Raw genomic sequence first — 25,621 nt, 5'->3', positions numbered from 1 at the left:
GGCAAATTCCTAAATATTTTATTGAAAAATATATAGAAAGAAAGAAAGAAAGAGGTACCAACCACTCACCTGCCAGACCACCAACCTCAAAATCAGCTGGAAACGCCAGAGTGGACATTTTGATTCTCCCTTTAGTCACTCTCTTCATTGCAAAGAGTAGCCTTTAGACAAACAAGACAAAAACATTAATGTTTCACATGAGTTGAACAGGCAGAAAAGTGCTAGTGCTAGCTAGCATATGATAGCATAGAAGCATTTAGAGCCACAAATGCTTATAGGCATTAACTGGCTGCAGTGCTACAGGCTAACCAACATCATTACCAATGTAGCATCAGGTGTAGCCACAATTACATGTGTACACATCATGAACTATGCAGTTAAATGTTTAAAGGCTACTGCATGCTTACTTTAATTAGTTTAATAGCCAGTGTCAGTGTTTAACCTTTGAGTTGCTGGGATGGTTAGAAAAGTGATTCATAAATGTGGCTTTAAACCATCGTGAGGAAAAGCTGCACTTACTACACGTGTTTCCTCGTCTGGGCATCAAACCCCGCCCACCCACGGGCTGCAGTGAGGTGAATATTGAAGCACCTTTTGGTCGTTTGCTTGATGTAACGTTACGTTAGCTAAGCTAGCGGCTAAACCCGATCATGGACAGCTCCGTGGAGTACGGCTTCCCAGCTGGAGACGAAAGCGACGGCAGCAATGACGAGTGGGACATCGGCTGTATGGAGAAAAAATCTTCCGGCATCAAGGTTACTTTAGAAAACGTCTGTCATCTTTTTTTTTCAAACAGGTTTATGCTACTAGAACCGGATGTTAGCTAGCAGCAACGAACTGTCAGCTAACGTACATTAAGCTAGCTTGAATTTCTGTTCTAGGTAGCAAGCTAATACTCTGCTTTTAAAAAAAAAAACTAGGAGCAAGAGCTCCATTAGCTGGTACAAACTCGTTATAATCAAGTAGTTTATAAAAAAAAAAAATGCCCAAAAGTTAAACTTTGCGCCACTTTGCCGCTCTTTGTCAACCTTCACGGTCCTCACAATGCGCACAGTTGGCTCGAAATAAGTGTTTTCTGTCACGTATTCTGCTTTTAACATGTACCAGGTTGTCTTTCAAGGACAGTTCGGGTTATTTTAAGTGGTGTTGCATGAAGTACTTGTCCGTATTTAGTGTGTTTCTCAGCAGTCTGCGGTCTCGGCACGTCCCGCAGTGTTTAGCCAATCAAAAATGGCTGCTAACAGTCAGCATCACTTTAGGTTTACGCTGTATTTAGGATAGCTTTTTATAGCACACACGCAAATGGCACAGTTTCTACACAGTGGAGATGTTTGCTTTTGTGAATTCAGTCTAATCCTTCCCTGTTGTCACAGAGTTTGGATGCTGTTGTACCACATGCAGAAGATAATGTGTCAATATTGAAAAAAGCCATCAGTAAAGGTGACATGGAGACTGTTGAACAGCTGTTGGATAATGGTAAGTGCTCTCTTCAATGTCTGTATTACACTCAAGCACCTAATTTCTTCACTGTGTGGGCATGTATTCACTTGTGATCATTGTTTTAATTGCTTTATCCAAAGGAACTTCATAGTTGGCTTTAACAGCAATCACAATTTATTGGGCTTCATGGTATTAAGGGACTGGTGCTTTGGTGCCATATATGAGCAGTTTAGCAGAATTTGTGGCATTTACCGATTTTCTTCCACTAAGAATTGTCTCCTCAGTATGAAGGCTATCATGAGTGATCTGGACTTGTTGTATGAGTCTGCTTTTCCTCACAGAGCTAAAAAAAAACAACAACCCAGAAATCATGGCGCCTTCTTCTGAATGAATTTGTAGCTTAAATGAACTATAGAAAATTCTCTTGGATAGATTTAATGGAAAAGTACTATTCTAATACTCTATTTCCCATATCACCATTATCAATAAGCCAATTTACAGTGTTTTAAGATCCTCTTTTGCTCTGCATCTTGCAGTAGTGCACTCAGCATTGTATGCATGCATTGCATTATATCACAAGTTTCTCCAGTTAACAGAGTTTGTTGAATGTGACAGTGAAACGCTCGTACCAGTAGTCCTCACAGAAAATAGCACAAGGTCTAAGATGAGAATATGGTAGATATGGTTGTCTGAATGGTTTAATTGGCATAGGGGACAAGCTACCAGGCATAGTTAAAATTTAGCAACATTTATGAAGCAGCTGGTGGTGATATCTCACCCCAACATGAGCAGTTTTGACAGAAATTAATCTGCAGAAGGGGGATAGGAAAAACAAAAATTAGAGCAAGCAAAAACAGGATCCTATTTTGTGTATGTATGTGCGTGTGTGCTGGAGGGCATTAGGCACAGATATATTTTCTATTTAATCATTTCATTGCCTCACTTAATTTGATCCGTTTGGTGTGGACAGGCATGGACGTGGAGACCAGGCTTGGCTTTGAATGGACTCCTCTGATGTGTGCTGTCAACGTGGCTAATTATGACCTGGCCAAGCTGCTATTGGACAGAGGAGCCTGTGCCAACTTCAGCAAAGGTCAGGCCAATATGGATCACAATGACTGGGGGGGGGGTAATCTTGTCTAACCAGACCTCAGTCTATTATTACAAGAGGCTTGTTCATAAATGGGCAAAAGTACACCTCTGGAAACGGCAAGCTTCAAGATGTCCATCTCCAGAAATGATACCTTTGTAATTTAATGGCAACCCAGTGTATATATTTATAATTAATTGACAGAGAAAATACAGTAATTACCGCAAATCTGTAAACTTGTCTTATTAGCTGGATGTATAACTGAACTTGGCACTCATCTCACAGGAAAAAGCATAAAGGTAAACGGACTGCACTTATATAGGATTTCTAACTTGAGAGCGAATCAATCCACTTTACAATCAGACTGGGGCAGTGCTTATCTCTCGCTCCAGCACTATCATGATACAGATTGATGCTGATTGTCTGAATGTGTTGTGATTTAATTAAGTATTGCGACTCAGTATTACTGTTTATTGCGATTTTTTAACTGTCCCTCTACCATGAACTGGGACGGAGTTATTCATGAATATCCCTGGTGACACGCTGCAGACTGCCCAGCTGGGAGGGCAGCGAGGAAGGGCAGAGTTTGTGTGCGTTCACATCCACATGTTGATCTCGGACCGTCTCCTGTTGTATGCTTTCTCGCTTCAGCTTTGTTTTTCTTGAAGCGGGTATGACATCACGTTATCATAGACAAAAACAATAAAAGCTGTGACTTCTTTAACTAAAATATCAATGCAAGAATTAAAAAACGATCAAGGAAAAAAAAAAAAAATCATTCAGTCATACACTGCCTCTCATTCATTTCCTCCCTTTTATATTCATAGTTTGCTGTTCATTGGGCAGATAGTTTGAAATCCAAGTCTGGAAATGTAATGGTGTTGCCTAATCAAACAGCCAAACCTAATCCCCCTGACAGTCCCGGTTGTGTTTGTGTCCAACTATCCTTCCCCATGGCACCTTTTTTCAATTTCCTCACCTGCTACAGCCAAAGACCAGCGGACCAATCACTTTGCACCAATACGCTTCATCTGACATTACTTAATAGTGATGACGCCAAAGAGGAACTCTTGCAGAAACACACGGCTGATCCTTTGAGTTGTTTTTAGTTCATGCACACTGCACCCTCATCCCGAAGCAAGAGAAATTGAAGGCATCTGTTGGATCGAGGTCAGTCTGGATAAATAAAATAAGCATGGGGGAAGAATTCTTCCATGTTAAGAAGGTCGCAGTAAAGTCCTGTTACAGATCCCCCAGAAACATTAAAGGCTTTGTCGCTGTTTGAGTTCAGTAATGCACAATGCCATTTCTGTAGGGGGGTTGAATGACATCTCCTCTTCTCATTTTGGTCAAGCTTTTATGGCCTTCTTCTACTCCGTTACGTTAAGTGGTCAAATGAATATTGTCAGGGAATCGTACCTCTGACTTCTGAACTCTTGTAATGTTGGTAATCTTGGAATTGAAGCACATAATGCTGTTACAGTCACTGTTAATATCCACCCAAATACGCAGCCACGTCTGTCTAAAGAAGTCATGCCACTGATTCAATATTCTTGGGCTGAGTTGAGCTGAGTGAAACTGTCAAGCAATTTCTTATTGAAGGGTTATGTGATAATCTTATTTTCCTGCAGTCAGTCAGTGCTGAAACAATTAGTTCATTACTCAATAGACAGAAACTAACTGACAACAAGTTTGATGGTCAACTAAATGTTTTATATGCCAACACAAATATAATTATATGCAATTTACACATATCAGCAATTTACACAATAGAATTCAGTGAGAAATCTGCTGCGTGTGTGAGGGCGTTAAGTCATTCAGCAAGGCTCTTACCGTGACTAATAAGTTCAAGTTTAAATAACTGGTGAAAGTAAACTACTGATCAGTAAAGTCTCTTTCAATTCAGTCTCTCTGCATTCCTGTCGCTGCTGCTGCTGCACTTTAAATAAATTATTTGTATTCTTAATTTTCCTGGATATCCATTAGTAACGCTCTCTGGCCCCTGGACGTCCCCAGACCCAAGTTTGGAGTCAAGCTTTTGATATCTGATGCCAAGTAATTCTCAGTCCAGAATGTCGAGTTAAACTGTGTGTGTGACCGATTTCACATGGTCTCGGCATCTGATGCTTGAGGCAGGTGAAGGAAACAATTAAACAGAAGGATGACGTGTGGTCACGTCCTGATGGCGTTTGTCAAAGCAGCGAGGCTGAGCGGAGGAATGCTTAAGTGATTGATAACGGTCACCACGCTGCTGTCATACCCTCTCACCAATTCTCAGGCCTCTGATTTATTTACTCCAGTCCTCTGTAGACGCAAACCAGGCAGACTGGTTTACACCCACACACACACATAATATAAACACATACACATAGATACACACTCTCACACAGATATAGAGCCAAACATGCACAGCCACAAAGACACAGGAATCCACAGACAGATGTAGAGGCCCAGGTATGCATGCGCACACACACATACAGGAAAACACACGAGTACACACTCAGATACATACTGTGATACACACAAGTTGGGGACTCAGTCATTGGCGGAACAAAACAGGAATTGAGTGCATTGCCATGGGTCTCAGACAGGTCCTATCAGGATAAGATAAGGAGATAACTCCTCTGAAGTCACTCTGTCCCATAAAAGCCGCCACACTTCCTGATGCCAGATAAATGGCCATTTATCTTCATCAGTGAGTTATCGTCCAGGTTTTTTTCCTTTCTTTATTACAACATGTTGTATGACTTTATTGTGATTTAAAAAAAAAAAAAAAAATCGTAGTCTTCTTGCCGCTAATTTGATTTGCTAGATAGTGTAATTACGATACCTTTTGTATTTGTTTCCATGAGGTAAGTACAGTAACCAAACTGCATCATTCTTTCATCAGTGAGACTCAGGATAACTTAACTCATCCTCTGCAATCCACTGTAAAAAGATAGGAGCGCTTTTCTTATATAATGACTACAACTTGTATTTCGTTGTGCGGCCCCGTGTAAGGGACTGACAAATATGCTTTAAAGAGTTACTTTAAAGTTCAGAGCTACAAGAACATACTTCAGCTGATGGTAATGGTGGTAATAATGTGCATACTACTTCTAATTTGACCTCATTCATTAAGTATTTTAACTTTAAGAACAGCTCAGAAAACTGTGAAAAGTAGTTGTTCAGAAAACTCCTAAGCCACGAAGACCGAACTCGGTCAACATAAAGAGGAGCTGCTGCTGGGAGTCTTTATGACACAAATTGCTAAATTGCTGTTTTCTTGCATATCCTCCCTTATCCCCACATCTTTAGACTCTATAGATCCTATAGATTTTTACCAGCTACAAGAAAGAGTTGTCATCACTGGACTATCTGCCAGACTTAGTTGGTCAGTTATCTCTGTCCAAGGGCTGTGTAAACGGCAAACATGAAAAGGGCAGAAATGATGCTTAACTTTTGTTGTTACTGCTAATTATTTCTCTATAAAACTTGTCATAGCTCATTGACTTGGTGCCAGTTTGTTGCCTTTTTACTCTTAATGTTTAAACAAAATTGAATCTTCAAGTTGCGATGATGGACTTCCTCACTAATTGGTTCTTGTTCACAGATCACTATACAGTACTCATGGCCAGCTGTACAGCGTCTGCCAGTGAAGACAAAATTGCTCGCTGTGTGGAGCTTCTGCTGTCCAGAAATGCTGATCCTAATGCAGTGGACAGGTGAGGGGTTGGAGGTGGACACATATGTATTTTAGGTCAAAATGTTTATAGGATTTTCAGTGCAGTACGCTCTGTCACACCCTTATTGATGTAGGCCAAATTAAAACAGTCTGGACTTTAAACAGGGGAAAAACCACAGAGATGCAGGATCAAATTTCCTTTGATGGTTCTTGTTGTGTTTAGCTGCCATGTGGTAACATTATGCACCACAGTTCTCCATACAGTGTGTGTATATTTGTGTGTTTTGTTTGGAATGTCCTGTTATGGCATGTGCATGTACAGACGGGTATCAGACAGACAGACAAACAAACACAGGGTGTAAAGGGTGGGCAGGAGGATTTTAGAAGCTTTTTTACAAGCTTTGGCTCAGACCCAGAGAACATGGTTTTGGTCATTTGTAGGTCAACAACAATCTAGACGTTACGTTCTTTAACAATCATCTTTGAAGGCAATGGCTCTTTTTTAACAAAATAAAGCATGATACTACAGTGAAGTTAAATATACAGCAACACTGTCCAGCCCTAATTTATGACAATAGGAGACTTAAAACAGAAAACTAACAACGATATCTGGGGAAAGATTTTAGATCTATATGTTCATCATCTCAACAGTCAGTCAGCATCAAGAAGTAAATGAATGAATGAATGAATGAATCCATCCATCCTGTTCAGTCCACACAACTTTGACCTCTGTTCAGCCGTCACTGTCGTCATGACTAGCTTTCTAAGAGATAGCAGCCGGCGCCACCTACTTCACCTGGATGACTAATGTCAGAAATATCATCAAACCTATTGATCTCACAAATAGGTGACAAGTAACCTAACCCTCAGGTTTAATTTGCAATTTGAATATTATTGCACTATTATTTGGTACATGTGAAGAGGGAAGGTTGGGATCCATCAGGAATTACAGCCAGTGTACGTAAAGTCTGGATCCCTGTAGTGGAGAGGAACATGAAAAATTCCATCTCGTGGGAAAGAATGAATGGAGGTCATTCTTGAAGCACTTTTACTGTTACCATCTGTGGATTTTTGCCGTGTCAGAGGGAGGATGCAGCCCCCAGTGGCTTTCTTGTTTAGCCTCCCTTAATCCCCTGCCACTCTGTCACTGCCAGTATGCCATTATATGCACGACACTCACCGCTTGAAACCCCCTGAAGACACACATGGACACGCTGTAGCGTTATAAAATTGATTGGTTCCTTCCCAGACAAAATATTTGAAGCAAGGTAACAAGACACAGGAGGATGCAGATGAGAGGAGGCGGTGAGGAGGAGGCGCCAACAGCCACTAACATGCAGAGCAAATGCAGTATATGAGGTTCATGTGGGTGCAAAGGATAAACCTCCTCCTCCTGCTCATCGCCTCTTACGTCTGAATATCAAACCAGTGATTAACACCAGCTGCTTGTCCCTCCGTTGTAGTGTAAACAAGAGGTGTCTGTCATCTCTCAAAGTCCTGCCGGAGCACGATGTGGGGTCCATTGCCTCCATGTGTCTTTTTATTTTTCTTTCTTTTTAACCCTCACTGTACTGATCAGTGTAATCTGCACCGATCATAGTTGCATTAAGATTCAAGATTCAAGATGTTTATTTGTCATGTGCACAGTAAGAACACGATGGTGACACTGAGCAATGAAATTCTTACTTTGTTCGTTTCCCTCCACATAGACACAAGAATATAAAATAGAAAAACAATTATAAATATAAAAAAAAGAAGGCAATGTCCCTATTAAATTAAATCTGGAGCATGCTCTCCAGGCTGCACATACTGCACAGGGGTTGTTAGGAGACGTTTCCATGGCCTTCATTCTTTAGGGTATCTTTGGGTTATATGTTTAGGTGGGATTTGGATCAATCAATGAGCTTACTGGATGTAGAAGTTTGCATGGTGCATTGCTGAGATTTGGGAGGTGTTTGTATCTGCTCACCAGTGAATCTGTGCAACCTATGGTTACCCCTAATATCCTCTGTTGAGATTCTGCAGATTACATTCACAAAAGCATAATTCTAGCCCTTGATAGTAAGGGCGTCAGTACCATTGATGCAGCAGCTGTGTCTTTTCTATACCTTTTTATCAAAGGGCAAATGAACAAAGTTGCATGTATCATTTTTCACTGTATCCAAAAACAAATTGAAACAATAAGTAATGACCTGTATTGTTATGCACATATTCTCGGCTGTTTTAAGTCTTTAAGACTTGGAACTGACTTGGACTTGAATGCTATGAGACTTAATCCCACTTCAGAAGAGAATCCCAAAGGACTTGGCTTGTCTGAAAGCAAAAACCTTTCTGAACTCAAGTCTTAAATTGTAAAAATTCAAAAATGCATAACCACACAGCTTGTCAGGCCTGTATTAACTCAGCTTTTAAAGAGCAACACCAATGCCAGTACTGTGCCTTTAACCGGTCAGCATTCAGACACCTGAAAGAGTTTCAGATTGCTTACTTGTGACTTGACTTGGACTTGGCCCTACAGGTCCTGAGATCTGAGACCTATTGTGTAACTAGATATTATGGACAACAGCGTTCTTATGCAAAATAGCCACCATGTGCAGAATGATCAGTAGCCCCTGTTTATCAAATAGATAATTGTTATTAATTGGACAGTGACAGTTGTAGAAACACTGCATAAGATGAACATGAAACAGTCCAGTAACATGTTGTCTGTGCATAATTTTTTCATTAATTTTATTTTGTCAGACATTCATATTTTCAAGCCTGCATATAAATGTAGTCATTGAGTGTTTTTTTTAATTTAGGATTCACTTTGTGGAAACCATTTTTATAGTAGTGTGTTTGCCTTGAGTCAGGTGTTTCTGGAAGTCAATCTTCTCCCTGTCCTGACACCAGGGATCATGTTTACTCTCAATTGTCTGCGTATCGATCAAGCGTATGTTTGGGGACTGGCCAGATCTCACAGTCTGAAGGACAGACACACACAAATACACTGAAAGAGGATGTGAGCGACCTTGGTACTTGTCCTTGGGAAAGTACAGTAGGAAAGGACATTAAGGCAGAAATGAATGGCACTATTTACCCTGTTCTCCTGGGTCAAAAAGGAATGTGAGTAAAGAAATTGTCATACACGTCACAGCCGTTGGTTCACGTGTTTGAGTTCACATTGAACATTAACTTTTAATGAATTTATTGAAGGATGATGTTGCTGTGAGCACTGGTGCTGTACATTCACACCTGTTTGACAAACATCACTTCTGTCTGCAATTTCAGTTCAAGATGATTTATTTCTACAAAGGTCAACAGTTCTATTGCCAACACATAAATACAGACAGCATCAGTACATCATTATGTCATTATTAAGCGTCATATGCATGACCCATGCTGATCATGAAAACATGAAAGATCAGACTTAGTTTGCCTGCTCTATAGTCTTTATAGTCTCTTATTGACGTAGATTTAAAAAACAGTATATAACTGTGCCAAAGACCCAGTCAGTTATTATTTGTCTGTTTTTTAGTCTCGAATCAGCATTTTATGTGTCTCAGCAGATCTAAATTTTAAGTTTGGGGACGTTTCTTTTCCAACATTTACAAGAAATAATTAAACTGCAACTGAAAGGATTAGCTTGTATTTACTTGGAATTAGTCTTTAGCCTATAAACTAAAAGACCTGTCAGAGTGATAACACTTTCACATCTTGTGTTTTGTTTGGCTTCCTTTTTGTTTACGTGCGAAATATGGATTGTTCCTTTTAAATGCCTCCTGTTTCCCTTTTGCTGTGTTGGTCTTGGACATATACACAGACATAAAGTTTCCTGTAAAAGCATTAAGTGAAGTGATTAATTGCACTTGGACTTTCCCACCCGTCCAGATAGAAGTATTTTTCTCACCGGCTGTGATTGAGTCAGAGGTGATAACATTACAAACTCACTGTAGCAGAGGTTATTTATATACAGCCCTTGTTCAGGTAGAAGCAAACATGAAGGCAGCAGAGGAATGAAGTCCACATAACAATTGTTGAAGCTGTTGAAAGATACATCAAACCTTAGCGTGGTTACAAGACGCCCTGTCTGTAACCACTGAAATAATGAAGGTACTTAAAGGAAATCTAATATCAAACACTCTTACTCAGTAGAATTGAAACACAGTTATGACTTTTGTAGCTTTTAGGCAGAAAACCCCATCAAAATGTCCATAGAAACTCCTCCTGCAGCATTATTCACCTCTCTGCTATTGATCTCTCTGTTCCAAGCAATTGTTGCTATGCAAATAAAGAGCTCAATGCACTACTTGACTGAGCTTTGGAGCTACAACATGAGGAAATGGTAGTAGTCCAACACAGAAGTTAAGTATGTTATTGAGCTCTGTCGTGAAAGAAGTATGAGTGATTTTGAATATCAGTATGCAAATGTACAACAGGAAATTTCTGTAGATGATTTGACCAGGTTTGTTGTTGTGAATTTCAGCCTGTATATTAACAATCCACTGTAACTGCTTGGAATCCCAGCTGTGTACTATGACAGCAACAATTATTTCTATTATTTATTTAAAGTGGTCATAATTCCCTAAAGCTCAAAACGATGTCATCAAATTGCTTGATTTTGCTCAACAAACGACCGTTTGTTCCATGGATATTCAGTTTACCATTTTTGAACAAAAAAAAAAAGCAATGATTCCCCACTTTGGACCAGCTAAAACCAGAATGATTTCTGGTTAGGGTTTTTTTCATAAGAATGGATGAATTGTAAAGCTGCCAAGCTTTAAGAGAGCAACATTTTTAAGCCTACAAGTGATGCTTAAACAGTTTTTGTGATTATTCCTTTTTAACAAAAGTATCTGCAGTTGAAATGATGTGAGTGCAGTAGGTTTAGATTAGAATGAATCTATGAATCTGTGTTTTTGTATACTGTGGTGCCAAAGTAAACAGCCACCTATAATTTAGCATCTGCTGCCCCCTAGTGGTTATTCTGTATCATCGTAACTCCTGTTCAATCCTCCCTGTTTTCTATCATCATGTCTCGTTTATTCTCTTCTTTCAAATATTTTTCTTGTCCTTTTTTACTCTGATTTTGCCTGTATACTTCCAATCTGCACTCTGGTCCTTGTAGAAATGACTAGACTCGACCATTAACCTCTACCATATTCCTCCTCTGTTCTTTGTTTTCTCTTCATTTTCTCCTCTGTTGTTGTCTTTTATGTTTATCTCTTTTCTGCTTTCTTGTCGCTCCTCCTTTTTCAGGTCTCATAAGACCTGCCTGATGCTGGCATCCAGGGACGGCTACAGCAAGGTCATCAACCTGCTGGTTTCTCGGGGGGCAAAAATCGATGTCCAGGATAGCAATGGATACACGGTGTGTCGGTTTTCTTTTAGCCATAGCAGGTCCCTTCGATGTGAATGTGTAGACCTGAAGCTCGAAGTCACGAAATGGAAAATCTTTATTGAGATAACCTTTTAGACAGCATTTGACGTAACATGACCAATGCCAATATTTTCTGTCAGGCTTTGTCTGTGGCAGTGCGGTATGGCAGAGAGGAGGCAGTGCTGAAGCTCCTCCAGCTGGGAGCAGATAAAACCATAAGGACCGAGGCTGGCAAGAGCCCTGCCGACCTGGCTGTGCTCTTCAAACACACACAGGTATACGATGATGCTGTCCATATCTGCGTTAAAGGAATAGTAGCCTTTTGTGATGTTAGTGACACAAGTACCGGTGTTTGTTCACAGATCGCAAGGATCTTGGCCTCCTCATCCCACATCTCCACTGTCCAGACCAAGAGCTCCATGGAGGAGACGCTCACAAAGTTCTTTAAGACTAATTTGGAACCGGCACCTTCCAATGAAGGGTAAGACAACCTGAGGCTTATGTTCAGTATCTTCAGAGATTGGGTTTTATATTTATATATATTATTTCTTCATATGATACTCTTATATCATATGAAGAAATCACTTTTCCACACATCCAGAGAAATAAAAACTGTGCTTCCTGGTCACATATCAACTGTAAAAAAGTGTCCAGCGTGTCTCCTGCCTGGTTGCTGACAGCTCTGCCAGCCTAATAGCCAGTCACACTGAACAGTGTGAATGAGCAGCAGCAAACAGAAACAGAAACTTTCTCTGTTGCTTTTTAGTCTGATAAGTTTGAGACAAGACCTGGTTTGTTAAGATTTACAGCCTGCCATATTGTTACTCTACATTGCTCTATAATTACGCAGCCGAAAGAAAAAAATAGCCTAATGATGCAACTGACAGAATGCAAGTAGACTCAGGCTCTCCTTGACTGATAATCAACACTCAGAGAGCAGCCCGAGTTGACCATGAGGCCAATCTGAGATCTCTATTTAATGTTTAATGTGCCCATTATAGTCCAGAAGGCATGTATAACAATTGTATAACAACTAACAAGTTTAGTATGTGTGAGTATTTCTTCTATTGCCATTGCTTCTGTTTCCCGGTGTCGTTGTGTGATTCTTTTACCTGGCTGTCTCAACCCAGATTTAACCAAGCCTTCTTTGTTATACAAGTTATGCAGGATCATTATAAGGTATCACTGAATTCATACAATTTTGCTTTACACCACTCTACTCACGATCATCTCTTCTGTTGTCAGAGTAGCACCCCACCAGTCACTGCAGCCTGTGTGCTCGTTCTCCCCCTGTTGGATTTTCTGTGAACCGGTGCCTGTGCAGCAGGTGTTGTTGAACCATTGTTCAAGCAGACATAAACAATAATAAACCTCATGCAAGAGTGTTTAGTCCATTCAGGCACAGCTGGGCAATTATCATCAGCCAAAAAACATTGTATTTAAGCACGTCTGCCACCAGGAATTACAGCCTGTAAACATTTTAGCTGTCTTTCTGTCATGTCAGATACAAAGACCTTAAACCCCAAGTCGCATTTCACATATTTTGAACATCGTTAGAAGAGAGGCTCATTCGTAATGCTGGGCATGTCAACAGTCAAACTGAAGCTGCACGTACACTGTGGTTACTCTGATGTGTCTGAACTCAGTGACACTTTGGTTGTACCCACTTGATCCCCAACATAGACGGAGATGCGTTTCCTTGTGCCCAAACCCTTCTATAAAGGTTAAATTCAGGAACACTGGAGCTGGAACAGATGTATGTAGTTCATTGCAAGTCTGATGCTCAGCTTTTGAACAAATGTGCATTTTGACAAAAATGCACCGCTCAGAAAGTTTCTACTTATACAGTTTTAGTTCATTTCTAGACCTAGTTGTTTTGTACTTGGGTTAAAACTGAAATAAGTCCTCAGGAATCAAGGTGAACTCTGCCCTCCTCAGTGTAACCAAGCTTGATGACCTTGAGCTCCTCCTACACGGCCTCGATCTCGGCTACCTCACTGACATCATGCTTGTAAGTACTGATCGTATGGTGGAATGAAATTCCACTATTTTTTTCTAAAATATGAACATTTTTGCATGCACTGTGCCTTTTTCTAGATTTCTGTTCTCTTTGCTCACTATCTTGGCCTCACTGAGATGAGATAACATGCTGTTACACACAATACAGTACAGTATTAGATTACTGGGTGAGATACAGCGTTGAGCACAGCTGCATTATTGACATTTATATGCTCTGGAACATGTCATGAGATGACTAGTTTACATATTTTTCTTGGTGCTTCATAATGGATCTAGTGTAATGGATTTGCTCAGCCCAAATTAAAGTTAAAAGGGTCACCTCAACTTTTAGCTCTGCACCAATCAAACACAGACCTCCTATATCAGTCAGATTGTTGTCACTGTATGGCAAAGCCTCATGCAGGTACATCTGTTTCAGGCGTTAGGGTCAGGAGTAGCTGTAGAAGTTTTGATTTGGTAAATGCTGAGTGATTTTTTTTCTCTTTCAAACCTGGTTTTTCACATACACACATGCACAGGAAAATGACATCACCTGGGGCTACCTGTTGACCATGGAGAAGGAGGACCTGGAGAAGGTAGAGGATGACTGTAACATCTGTTTGTCTGTCAGCTCTTTTGCTCACTGCCAGTCTTCAGGGTGACCCAGAAAGAGACGAGGGTAGCTTCTGATGCCACAGCTGTTTAAGGCCACAAGTTCAGTAGATAAAAAGTGGTGAGAGAGGTACCAACTGTGTTGTAAACTTAGATAGACCTTAAATCTGTCAGAAGAGGTAAATACATGTAAAACAAGTGCATCTGGTGCCCGGTTTATAATAACTGACAGAACTTAAAGTTAAATTCCAGACCAGATGTTTTTCAGACATGAATCATAATGTACAGTAAGGTGAATTGCAGACAAATGTAAAAGAAACTACACCTCTGCCTCTACACAAGACTTTTTCACTTGATATAGTGGTGCAGCAATAAAAATGCCTTAGGTTTAACGTCAAACTCAATAAAGAGTGATATAGCTTCAGAGAATTTCCCAAGCAAGCAGCTGAAGAATACAGTATATTTGTCATATGAACACTTAATTTGATGGCTTTTCTTAACACATAACAAGGGAAGAGATTTGCATCAACAAAAAAGTTTTTTTCCATTGCCAGGTTGGTATCACAGATCCAGTGGACCAGCAGAAGGTGCTGAGTGCTGTGCAGCAGATGCACCTGGACAAAGTGGACCTAGATACAATCAGCCAACTAGGAGCTGCAGACAGTGGGTAGGGTACCTGGCAGGCCTGTGGCAGTCAACACTTGTACTTAACAGAAGAGTTTCCCAAATGAAGGACTAAAGACCTACAGAAGGCTTTCAGAGTGTTCACGGGACAATTTAGTTAATTTTAGCATTACTTAACATTTCAGGAGCACAGTATGTCGACATTAGACAGGTAAATTATCTGATCAGAGGCCTCACTCTCTGCACTGTAATTTTCCTATCTGTAGTACAGTCCAAACATAACAAAAATCATTGTAGATTGTGGTGTCTGACAAAGATTCTCAAACACCTTTTGACAAGCTTACCGTTTGCTTTCAGTATACAAGAAATGTCTGATAAGCTGTCAGTTGCAAAAAAAAGTATTCCACAAACACCGCACAAAGCCAGAAACAAAGTTGACTGTAGTTGCAAAATTTTAAACACTTGTCAGCCACACACCTTAAACCCTCCCCCACATCCAGCCCTCCTCCATCTCTCCGTAATGCTCCGTCTGTCCTCCTCCACTGGAAGTCGTCCATCAGCTCCATGAGCATCTCACTGTCCAAGCTCTGTGTCCCCCTCCCCCCATCTCTGTAGCTGAGCCCTGAGCCAGGTCCTAATGGTTTAAGCGGAGCTGTAATGATTTGTAAGGTGAGAGTCGATGGGAGGTTGCAATGAGCAAAGGAGAGCCAGCAGCAGGGGCCAAACAGAGTCATCGCACCGCACCCCATCACTTCATGAATCCTCAATAGAACTGGGCCTGTAGCTTCACCTGCCCTTGCCTGCCGGATGAGAGTCCAGTAGAAAGAGGGGAGGGTTAATGAGAGGGATAGAAGGCTTGATCAGGGCCAGATCTCCTTAAGAACTCATCAGGACTTATTTCACACTTAAAAAATGTAAAATCGTAGAAATTGTTTTTAGAAAACATTTTGTTGCTATGTCAGCCTGTGGGAAAACATCAGGAAAAAATAGGCCTGGAGTAATTGTTGTAATAAAATGCAACCACACTGACGTAATTGGGCATGTAGCATGTAAATATTAAATCCTAATTTGCCTCAATAATAAAATACTGCAATGTGCAGAAACAGAAACATTTATTCACATTTGACCACCTGCTCATTCATAGGTAAAATGCCACTTCAAGCATTGCCACCTCATGGCCGAGCACCTAATAGCTGCGCCTGTACCTGTGGAGCCTGATTGGCCTGTAAAACACAGAGCTGCGTTTTTCCTGAATCTCAGGCCAGGTTTGCGACTTGAATTTGTAGTGGGCCATGCCCAGAGGCTCCACTGCTTGGAATTCTGGTCAGAAAATCAGTGATGCATATGAGGGTGGAAACCAAAGAGCCTGCTGATGAAGCTAAAGCTAAAGACATAGCTTCTCCTAGGACTGCAGGAGCAAAATCAGCTACTGGGGTTGCAAAGGGAAAAACCTGAGTGTGGGAGGAGTTCTGGGAGGCCATGAGGAGTGACTTCTGATTGGCCTCAAAGACATTATAGCAAACCATGAGACAATTCAGACAGGGGAGATGTGGTCTTGCCTAGGCTACTGGAGCAGAACTGATGGCCTTGACCGGGGATGTCGTGGACAGAGGAATTAGCCCTGTTACAAGCAAATGAAATAGAAAAACATATACACAGTTGCAGAGCGCACTAGTGGTGGATGAGAGGTGTGCAGGTGTCCACTGACTTTTGGCCACATAGTGCATTTAAGACCCTGGATGTTGATGAGCCTCTCCAGTGCCATGTGGAGAACCCTGCCCATTGACCAACAGATGGGGATTTCACTATATGGCAGTCTGTTACCTACTACAATGCATAGTTACCTAGTCGCAGATTTCGTTCTCTGATTTTATTGACAAAATATCAAGATACAACAGCCAGTTTATTTAAGATGTGAAATGCTTTCACTGGACTGTGACTTCAAGCATGTAATAATTTGCATTGTAGCAGAATGTGAAGCGATTGGCAGGAGTCAGCATCTCCAAGGCCATGTAGTTATTCTGCTCATGTCCGATGGGGCAGAGAACCCTGAGCATACAAGAACATGCTGGATGGATTATAAATTCTACCTGGCTTCGGAAATCTTTGGAATCCACAAGGTAGTGCTGGAGGACTTGGCAAAAATGTCTGTATTGCGTAAAAACAGCAACATAGCAAATGGTCTACCACGATAAGCCTGCTGCCACTGTGACCTGGCTCCGGATAATGGGCAACAGATAGATAAAATGATAAATGGAAGGCAATAGACCATCATTTCATTCCATCAAGTATCCCCTCTGCATATAATGTGCATGCAGGTGATGTGATAACAGTCTTGCAAATGGTTTCACACCCTTCCACTGATTGACAATGCATGGTGGTAATGTATCAAGAAATGTAGCAATGTGCCAACAAAGGCAAGGAAGAAGACTGAGGAAGTCAAAACTGGTGTAAACAATGTAGGTTTCATATTCTTCAAAGTGTTTGTTGGGCCTCAAGGATAAACACAATTTTGTAAGAAACAGTAAATGTAAACATAACTTTGTTCACAAAAAATTCTCCACTGAGTACCTGAAGTAGTAGCCCTACATAGATAGGTCTAGAAATAGGATCTTGACACTCGCTGCTGCCTCCAAAGTAAGTTGGAGAAGTCACATGTGACTGAAATATTGCTGGTCTGAATCTGCCAGGGGAAAATGTGTGCAGTGAAAGTAAATGTGTATTACTTTCCTCTCAGCAGCTCCCACTGAGCAAGGCACTTGCTGGGTGCTGCGGGAAAAAGGCAACTATTCCCAGTTGATTTTCCCTGGATAAATTAAGTTCACAACAATGTGGCAGACATGCATCCTTCATCAGCATTCCCACATAACATAAAGTCCTTTCCATCTACAATTCCTTCAACGATCTTCCCACTGGGGGCCCATCATCACTCTCTGCTCCCTAGATAAACTAACAGGCGGGAGAAGGGAGGTGAGGGTGCAGCACAGGCTGACTGACAGTGTTTACTCGCCCCTCTGACAGAGTGTGAGGAGGGCCGGGACGGCTGGCTGCCCAGTCCCCTCACCAAGGGAAATGTACCATTAAGATAAGAGCTATCAATATCCCACAGGACTAGGGGATGGGAAGATAGGGACAGAGGGGTTGATGAATATAAATAACCAATCATTTAAGGTGGATGTTTTCAGGGAGGGATGACAGCATGGGTTACCATAGGGAGGAGGTGGGGAGAAGGTTTGGCCACCTGCTCAGTATTCTGTGGTTTGGTGAGGTGGTCTCCAGGAGAATGCATGGAGAATGTTAACACAAAGTTTGGTCCAGACTATCAATCTGTCTGCCCTGTCGGTGCTGGGCATCCTCAGTAGGCCTTGCCTTTTTTTTCAACGTGGGCATCTTCTTAGGGCTCACATTTTAAAGAGGCTTACTGACGAGCTTTAAAACTCCAACATTATCCATATGCCTAAAAAAGCTTGTGACTTGTCAGACGACCACCGTATTGCATTTACATGCCTCATCACTCCTATTCATTTATGCAAATGACAGTGTATTTTGCAGACTGAGATTGGGTATTTGGAACCGTTATCAGAATTTGGAAAAATTCAGCTATTACTGAATTGTAGTTGCATTTACAAAAGTTGTTATAGTATTGTGAAGTATAATGTCAGGAAATCAAAAAATGCGTATGCACCCACTCCCCAAGGTGACACCTTCAAATTACTTTTTGTTTAACTAATTTTCTGTTGATCAGCTGAGCTATTCATTGACTTATACTCTCACTACTACAAAAATGCACATGTGCACGCTTTAAGTAACAATTAATGAGAACTGAAGTTGTGTAAATATTTTCTTTATATATCTATTTCATTGTTTTTTTTGTACATTTCACCCACTTGCTTGTTTTGCAGGAGTGAGGAGCTACATAGCTTCCTGATTAGTGTGAGGCAGCAGTGTTGTTACCTGACAGAGATGATTCAGGATGTCATTAGCCGCTTCCCCCGTCAAGCCTCTCAGGTACATGTCGTCTGCAGTGGTGCACTTGTTTTGTGGTTACCGGTCAGGTGTTGATACACTGGCTGCCAGTGTATGCTGGCTTGCTGACATCTTGGCCACTAAATCACTTGCGGTGTTATTCATTGTCCAAAAGCATTGAACTATATAATTGTCCTCATCTTGGATCTAGAAAGCATATTTTCCCATTAAGGAGCTTATAATAAAAGTGTGTTGATGTTATATAACTACTCTGGTAGCACGTGTTACATGTAAAGTAGGAATAATTCTTTGAGTGGGTAAACTAGTAAGCTTCAAAAAGGCTACCGGTCTAAAATAAACTGTCCAGTGTTCCAAGCACCTTTATGAGTGCATCCTCTGTCTGTTTTTTTTTTTTTTTTTACTTCCTCTATTTATCTCAAGTGCCATTTAACTAGATTTATAAACTAGAACTTGACCTCTGTCTCTCTCGTCCTTCATGTAGCTGGTCTTCTCACTGGACTCGAAGAAGGAGGCTCAGGCTGTCTGCAGCCAGCTGGTGCTCCAGACCAAAGACCTGCAGAAGGAAGTCACCTGCCTCCGTAGTCTCTTATGCCAGGTCAACATGCATGCACACACACACATATTAATTGCTGAGCTCATACTGTTGCCAGTTTTCTTAATTTTAGATGTGAAGTGGCATGAATATAAGCACACTCGTATTACACTTCAGTCAACATTTATTTATTTATTATTCAGGCTTTGCACTGATTGATTAGATGAAATAGCAGGATTCTACCACACACATTGCCACAGTCTTTACTGCAGACCTCTTGCACATAAAGAAATGGATTTCTAACCTTACATTTATTAATGAAAAAGCTGTGAGAATGACATTTACTGAGGCAGGATAGGCTACAGTTAATGATCATGTTTATTATCAATACTGACACTAATGGTAAATAAAGAATACAGTAAATGTAGATATAAATCATAGTTATGATTTAAAATTCAATGTAAATAGCATTGAAATAATAAATGTGAATATCTGGGGTGTAATTCTTAGGAAATTATCCGGTTCAGAATCAATACTTGATTGAAGGAATAGAAAAGAGAGTCTCCCACTCCAGTGTGCCAAACCATTCACTGGTGTCCTCAGTCTACTGAAATACAACATGAAAATTAACAGGCAGTTAAGATAAATGATTTCCAGCATTTTCACTTTAAAAGTTAAAAGCATTATTTAAAGATTTAATTAATTTGAAATCATCTTGCAGTCTGCTGCTTGTATGTGAGTAACAAAATGAGGGGAAGTGCTCCACTGTGGTATTATCCTGATATCTCGAGCAGTGGAGAGAGGGAGTAGAAAGGCTGAGTGGGTTTGTGGCATTTAACAGACTGAACCCAGAATTATTTTCTTCACCTCAGACTTGGTCTGAGTTTGTGCTGCAGTGTTTTGGTCAGCCAGTAGTGTTTGTTACCGCTGGTCCACATGACAACGTAAAAAATATATATTTGACAATTATTTAGTCATTAATTAAAAAAATGCTTTCAATTGCTTCTTTGTTTAAATACAAAGAAAGTTCTAGCTTTGATTCAGAATCATCAGAGATAAGTATCAAGATTATGTATATTGTTTTTTTTTTTTCATTAGCCCTAGTCAAAACACAAAAAACAGCTTTTAAGTATTCATGGACTACATCAGTCAGCATTGACACTGATACTGATATATCTGTCATAAGCGGCTGCCAATAATACAATACAGTCTCAAACACATTCATATCTGATATAAGTCAATCTAGATTCCTTTCTCTCTTGACTGTTCAGAGAGCTTTCCTCTAACGACTGAGGATTAAAAGCAACATGAACTGAACATATTGTGTGCGTTAGATGTTGCTGTATATGAATTCTGGCGAGCTCCAACAGGTATGTGCAGGAGTGCTTACATGTGTACACCTGACTCTGTGTGTGTGTGTGTGTGCGTGTGTGTGTGTGTGTGTGTGTGTGTGTGTGTGTTTGCATTTGTATTCCAAGAGGAGAGAGTCGTTCCTGACAGGGCAGAATCCTCACAGCCCATAAGTCAGCACCACTGTGACATCGACCTGTCAGCACACAGACGATGAGGCGGAGGGATGAGGGGGCTGATGGGAAGGCAAGGGTGGGGGCAGAGAGAAGCGGGGAAAGGACGCATGTTGGCGGGGTGAGGGAGTTTAAGAGGGGAGAAAGGGGATGGGTAGAGGCGGGGGTACAGGGTGAGCAAAGGAGGTGGGTTTGCAGCAGATAGAGGTGTGTGAGTATGTTGATAGTGTAGGTAGATATTTGTGTGTGTTGATACCGTTGGTTTGGAGGGGGGGGGTCCATGGTTGTGTCAGACAGGAATCTGCTGGCCAATGGAGCCCATTTGGACTCTCTGGCTCCCAGCCAGAGGAGCAAGATTTCTACACACACACACACACACACACACACACACACACACACACACACACACACACACACACACACACACAATCTAACCTTATCTATGGAAGCTCATCTCTTGAAACAGACACAGTTTAGAATCACAAACACTGTATCACTGCATCTGCTGGAGCTTTCACTTCACAGCTGTTACACACATTTCAGTGATTTTTTTAGAGCACCGCTTTGAAAACAAACCTATTTTTTCTTGCAATAACCTCAAGAAAAACATTTTAAAGTAACACCTAAAACTCTTCACTGCCACCTATTGTTGACTTTGATCATGCGAAACCTGATAAACTGGTAGGAATATTAAACAAAAAGAAACGGTGTGCTTTTAGAGAGTTAAGTAAACTGACTTTATCAGTGATTAACAGGAAATTCCACATTAACCAGTCTCCAGCACAGTTTATGGTTGTTATAATGTTCACAATGAAGATTAATGTGTGGACACAAGTGCCAAAATGTGTAGTTAGATGTGCTACGCATGAATAGGGTCAAATTATATAGTTTAATATTATTTTTATTAATATTAATTATAATATTTATTATTATATTCAGCATTTGCTTAGCGTCAAGTAATGATCAACGACCATGTTGATCATCTGCATAGATTCTGTGGTCATTTAAATGTCACTATTGCACCTAAATTTGTCTTGGGTGTTTACAATCAGGGATTTTATTATTTCTGGTCTTGCAGTCCATCAGCCAATCAGATTCCATATCCTGTTGAAAAACCAAATTTAAGTAACACTTTATAGAATGAACTTGTTATAATTTGATGTATTTTGATCACACATTCGCTCTTAAAGCCCCTAGATGTGGACATCATGTTTTTGCAGTACTTCCAAGTGTATTCTGAGTTGATTTAAATATTTTATGAATTGAAATGTTTTGAGTATCAAATATTTACTCCTTTGAGGAGGACTGTCGCTCTAGGATATTTTTGGGGCATTTTATGATTTAATTGGAGAGTAGACACGTACGAAATGAGCGACAGGGAAAAACATGCAAGGTTCCCACTGTGACCAAACATCAGAGATATTAAAGTTACAGAGTCAGCACCCCAAACTCCCAGGCATGGCAAAAAATATATTAACACGTTTCAAAATATCGACAGAAAACATCTTGCTACCATAATCCACTTCTCTGCTTATTAACTACAACTTACAAATAATGTTCCAAACAATCCACAATTTGCCAATAAATTGCTAAATGCACTACACTCAGTGAAGTTTATGCATTGATCAGACATGGAAGTAGTGTATGTCGCGCTGTGTGAATTATAAACAACTTAACATATGGATTAAAAGTAGAGATGATGATTTGAAAAGTTTAAATATTGTTACTGTTTATATATTGATCTTGGCATCCATGCTGCATTTAAGTCCTGTGGGAATAACTCCTTCCCGGCACTTATTACAAGAATTTCCTCCTGAGTGATGTCAGAATCCAGGAAGTCAGGGTTCATTGCCAAACCGCTGTACTTGAACTTGTGTCTTAAGATTTTCTCACATGACAGGGATTCTGTGTGACACCGTGTCACCGTCTGACTTGAGAGTTTCTGAACAGCATTATTCCTCTGTGACTTGACCATGACCAGGACTCAAGCCACCACTTGGCTGGTGAATCCTGGAGGATTTGGCACAGGAAGTTTTGGTGACTCAGATTTGGGAGTCATGCTGTGGTGGTGTGATGAGACCAGACGTGCCCTCATCCTCAAAATGAGCTGGCCTGCGTTTGATTCGTGTCCAGTAGTAACTGAGCCGAGATTTCCCACCCAGTCAAGGTTTAACTGGCCTGAAACTGTCGGACCAATAAACCGCCATAATCTGGACTGGATTAGGTTAAAATGACCTGCAACCCCTCTACTTCCTGCTTGAGGTCACGTTTCTCTGACCACAGGATTTGGCGAGTGTTTTTCCGCATTCGTGTGTGTGTTTCTCATGTGAATCTCTCTCCCTCAGATGGACCAGGCCGGAGATTGCTGTCAGCTTCCTCAACCTGGTTCGCACGGCAGCTGGCGGATGCGGTCCCTGACTAGAGCTGCACTGAGCACACTCGGAGCTGCCTTCCTCTTGCTCCTCTTCAAAGCTGCCAGTGGCAAGGTTTACCTGCAGATGCACAGGAATGTCTAACACTGGGATGTGTGTCAATCAGTCAGTTAATGAGCTCATCATGATATTTTATTTTTGATGGCTGTAGGTGATAAATTGGATTGTTGAAGGACTGACATGTTTGAGGACATATTTGATAAGACGGTCCTTTTATTTTGTTTTTCTGCTTTGTTTTCCACTTTGCTCTGACGAATCTTTGAGTTTAGTTCTGAATTATTTAAAATTTTTATTGTTTACGTTTTTAAGAGTTTAAGTAAAAATTAAAGTTTCTTATGAGGAACAATTTCTCGCATAGTGAAATGAAGATTGGTATCAGAGTGTTTTCTGTTTTCAACAACATGTAAAGTAATTTTCAGGGTTGGAGGTTATGGACTTTATGGAATACTTTAACAACTTTGATAACTTTTTGCTGGAGGTGGGATCTGATTACTGTAGCTTCCAGTAAAGACTGGACGCAGAGGGAAGCAGCTACAGTAGCCCGGCTCTCTTCAAAGTTGAATAGAGAGAAATAATCTGCCTACCAACACCTCTAATGCTCACTTTTTAACAAATTGTGTCCCATTTGTTTAGTCTATACACAAATCACATAGGCGTTTTGTTGTCCCAGTGATGTTGCCAAGCAACCAGTAATCATTAGTTTTGTTTCAGTCAAAGGAGATACAAAAGATCAGTTTGTGAACTTTAGAGGTGTTGGTTACCAGGTGCATCTTTGAACTTTGGAGGAAGCCAGACTAACCGTTTCCCCGTCCCTTCAGTCTTTGTACTAAGCTGATTGTAAGAAAACTGTCTGCTGCACACTTTGATATCACTCCACAGACACGATAGAGATTCGATCCTCTCATCTAACTCTTGGAAAGAAATCCGAAAAAAAGCGTATTTCCAAAATGTTGAACTGATTTTTCTTCTTTTCATTTTTCTCCCCAAGTTTGTAAGTCCAGGTCCAGTGACATTGTTAAGGATCCTATTTCCAAACCACAAATCATTTTAGCAAACACCCAAGATGTTGAAATTCAATTAACAAAAGGTTTTTAAATTCAGGAAGAGAAACTTAAAAACATACTTTGTAAAAAGACTTTTCGTTCGTGAGTTATCAGCTGATAACTACTGTACCTCATATTTCATTTAGCATCTTTCACAAACTTCATTCCAGGTCAATTGGAGTCAGCGTTTTCAGGCCATGACCTGACTTTAAACTGGTGATGTTAAATTGTCAGACTTTACCAGTATTTCTCTCGATAAAACATGTAGTGAAATGCAGTGACCGGCCTTAATGTGATTTGGTATGGCAGTGAACGAATTACTCCAATTAAATTGGATTTATATTACAGACTTATTACAACTACTGCTGCAGCAACAACAAAGTCGTGCTCAATGGGCTGGGAAGAGCAGAGAGAGCGCTCTAAATCTCCTTGTTGTTTTATGGTTTTCTTCCACGGGGATCATGGGAAAAATCCAATTTGCCCATTAATCTCATCTGGTCAGGGTCTCCGGACCTCCAGATACACCCGGGACAGATCAAAGATGGAGGAAATGCTGTGTGACAGTGGTACAGATTTCCCCAAGAGACTTCAAAAAGACCGTGATAGATAATCCAATTGAAATGGACACATCACCTTTAGGTGCTGGTTTGGGAGAATCACTGCATACTTTTTCTTTCCTCCAGTTTTTTTTAAGCAATCATTCCTGAGTTATTAGTTGGACTGAGTGGTGGCTTGTATAAGGCTGTAAAATAACAATGCGTCATGCTTTGGGGATCAGAAATATTTGGCACCTGTGCGTCAGTGAGGTATGGCAATGGCTCTCCCTTTAAGTAAATCCACATTCAACTCTATGTTTAGGTCCTGATGAACGGACATGTTACCGAATATATATATTTAAAAAGTCCACACACTTTATTTGGTAATTGAGATGGAGCAGAGAGGTTTTGATGTTTTATTATAATTCCTTATTTCACTACACAAAAAGCCTGTCTGTGTCCAGTGACCGCTGCGCAGCCCCCGAAGTCCAGGAAATAATTTCTCAAAGTATTGTGCGTAAAAGATACGGATTCACTATTGTCCGCCCACAGATAATCTGTGCGCAAAAGTCACCTTTCGGGAGTTCCGGGGACCACAAATAACCCGGTCCATCTTTATTTTCTTCTCAATTTTGTCCCCTCGAATTGAACCTGAGCGCGTTTGTGCGTTTTTCTGCTGACTGACGTTGGCTGAGTTGAGCTGGATGAGTTGTCCCTCAGCCGGCTCCTTCCCTGAACGCGTCGGTGCAGTTTGAGTGAAGAGCCCATCAGCGTGGACCAC

General features: G+C 40.8%; 1 protein-coding gene across 1 annotated transcript; it reads left to right on the top strand.

The window, feature by feature from the left end:
- Window positions 1-650: 650 nt before the first annotated feature.
- On the top strand, window positions 651-23,345 carry asz1 (ankyrin repeat, SAM and basic leucine zipper domain containing 1). Its single transcript, XM_070830448.1, has 13 exons — window positions 651-755; window positions 1,374-1,476; window positions 2,411-2,533; window positions 6,123-6,234; window positions 11,433-11,544; window positions 11,694-11,828; window positions 11,916-12,034; window positions 13,492-13,564; window positions 14,091-14,147; window positions 14,718-14,830; window positions 18,690-18,795; window positions 19,256-19,369; window positions 23,175-23,345. The coding sequence occupies exons 1-13, from the start codon at window positions 651-653 to the stop codon at window positions 23,343-23,345; spliced, it is 1,443 nt and encodes a 480-aa protein (XP_070686549.1).
- Window positions 23,346-25,621: the final 2,276 nt, after the last annotated feature.

Source organism: Pempheris klunzingeri, chromosome 5 (genome assembly GCF_042242105.1).
Source record: "Pempheris klunzingeri isolate RE-2024b chromosome 5, fPemKlu1.hap1, whole genome shotgun sequence".
Taxonomy (NCBI): Eukaryota; Metazoa; Chordata; class Actinopteri; order Acropomatiformes; family Pempheridae; genus Pempheris; species Pempheris klunzingeri.
This window is presented reverse-complemented; position numbering and strand designations above follow the sequence as displayed.